Source organism: Kryptolebias marmoratus, linkage group LG7 (assembly GCF_001649575.2).
Source record: "Kryptolebias marmoratus isolate JLee-2015 linkage group LG7, ASM164957v2, whole genome shotgun sequence".
Lineage (NCBI taxonomy): Eukaryota > Metazoa > Chordata > Actinopteri > Cyprinodontiformes > Rivulidae > Kryptolebias > Kryptolebias marmoratus.
This window is the reverse complement of record NC_051436.1, coordinates 3063692-3065775: the sequence shown is the minus strand read 5'-3', so window position 1 is coordinate 3065775 and position 2084 is coordinate 3063692. Positions and strand designations below refer to the sequence as shown.

At 49.3% G+C, this 2084-nt stretch overlaps 1 protein-coding gene across 13 annotated transcripts in view; it reads left to right on the top strand.

The window, feature by feature from the left end:
* The window catches only part of LOC108248600 (zinc finger protein 638), a 32525-nt gene that overhangs the window by 24198 nt on the left and 6243 nt on the right, over positions 1–2084 (top strand). For 7 of the 13 annotated variants that reach the window (XM_025010890.2, XM_037976674.1, XM_037976673.1 and 4 more), the window contains 2 exons: positions 1598–1685; positions 1763–1879. In XM_025010890.2, coding sequence (XP_024866658.1) covers positions 1598–1685; positions 1763–1879 — 205 coding nt within the window. Of the gene's footprint in view, positions 1–20; positions 253–1425; positions 1512–1597; positions 1686–1762; positions 1880–1955; positions 2069–2084 lie in introns of those variants that run through there. The other 6 variants (XM_025010892.2, XM_037976677.1, XM_037976676.1 and 3 more) reach the window with 4 other exon arrangements.

Genomic DNA, 2084 nt, shown 5'->3' with positions numbered 1-2084 from the left:
GAAAAACAGGAAAATCTCAGATTTGATCTCCTCCTGCAGTGAGAAAATCCACCCGAGGGAAACCGGCGAGCGCCGAGGACGACAGAGAAGAAGAAGAAGAAGAAGAAAGCGAGCCGCCGCTTCCTGCCTCAGTGGAGTCCTCCTGGACTCGGGACATTCAGACAGAAACCCAGCCTGAGAGTCCTGAGGGACGCGGACAGGAGGGACGTGGACACGAGGAGGAGGAGGGACGCCGCGGGGACAGAGTCAGAGGTTCATAACAAACTCCTACATCCATCCATTTTCTTTTACCTGCTTTTCCTTTCGGGTCTCAGGGAGCAGGTGTCTGTGTCCAACAGACTGGGACAGGCGGGGGGACACCCGGGACATGTCCACAAACTCCCACAGATCAATAAAATCTAAAATTAATTAGGTGAAATTTGTTGCTGCTGATTAAAAACTAAATTGAATCCTTATTAAAGCCCTTCGAACTCAATTGAGTCGATGATTAAATTTTGTGTTTTGATGAATCTTTAAACTGTCCGTAAACAAAGTTAAAGTTGAGGGAAAAATTAATCCCGCCCTCTTTTAATCCTTTAATCCTCGGACTAAATAAAACAACGTGGTTTTCACCAGGTTCTAAAAATGATTCCAATCAGGTTTGCAGAAAACGATTCCTCCGTGTTTTTATTTATTAAAGAAAAGCTGAGTTCGGAGCTGATTAACTGATCCGCAGCAAACAGGTGTGTCGACACAACGCCGGGGCGGAAAGGCATCAGCAACGAGTCTGCAGGAGCTCGGGTCAAAGGTCATTTCCAAACTCCTCGGAGTCCATCGTTCTCCAGTAGGAATTTCTACAAGTGGGAAACATTCAGGGCAGCTGCAGGAGTGGATGTCCAGAGAAACTCACCCCAAGGTCAGACCGTGCAGTGCTCAGATAAATGACGAAGACAGCCCAGGAGCTTCAGGCTTCAGTCAGCAGGTTAAAGGTTAAAGTTCACGACAGGAGGCTCGTTTGGGTGGGTTTCCAGGAGAGAACTTCGGTTTGACCTCCTGACAGGAAACCCTCGAGGCTCCGGGTCCGAGGAGCGTCAGGTTTTTGATAAACTATCATTAAAATCAGGCTGGAATCTGTTTTTTTAAGCCGAAAACACGGACAAAAAATGGCGGCTCAGAACAAGAACAGCTCGCTGGTCTCTGAGATCAGAGAGATGAAACGAAACGTTTGGAGTCTCCCGACAGTCGCAGGCCGGCGAAGGTCCGGGTCCACGTAGTTTTTCCTTTTTCTTTAATAAAAGATGAGATAGATTTGAACAATCCCAGAACCGGGTGAAGTCCAGATTTTCTTTTTTTTTTCCCCCCACGGCTGGGCGCTTCGTTCTCCCATCCAGCACATTTAAATAATCTGTTTATTCGTTAAATATGACAAAGATTTCTGTGCTGCAGAAGAAAAGGAGGCGATTTCAGAGGCCGAGCGACCAGAACCTGAGTCCAGAAGTGAAGCAGAAACCTGTGACTCTCTGAGGCCTGAGGTGAGGCTGACGCTCCACAACACGGACGGGTTTATGATTAAATATCAGACGTTCTCCTGCTGAAGCTCCTCTGTGTTTGTTCTCAGAGCACTCTGGGTGGAAACGAAGCCGGCGGCGCCGAGGAAGACCAACCGGATCAGGAGGAAGCTGAACGCAGAGATGACGACAGAACAGGTTGGAGCTTTTAGGATCATTCCTGCAGGAAGTGGACGGTTCGATTGTTGGCGTGAACCTTTTCTTTATCGGTTTAGAGGAGAGTTTGACCTCCGTGACGACAGGCGAGGTCGGAAAGACTGAAGAGGAGGAAAACGAAGCGACAGCAACCAGAACGAGGCGCCGACCGAGGAAGAGAGCGAGGAAGGCTCCTGGTAACACCGACACCGTTACGCTCCGTCAGGTTCGCCTGAAAAACAGGAAAATCTCAGATTTGATCTCCTCCTGCAGTGAGAAAATCCACCCGAGGGAAACCGGCGAGCGCCGAGGACGACAGAGAAGAAGAAGAAGAAGAAAGCGAGCCACCGCTTCCTGCCTCAGTGGAGTCCTCCTGGACTCGGGACATTCAGACAGAAACCC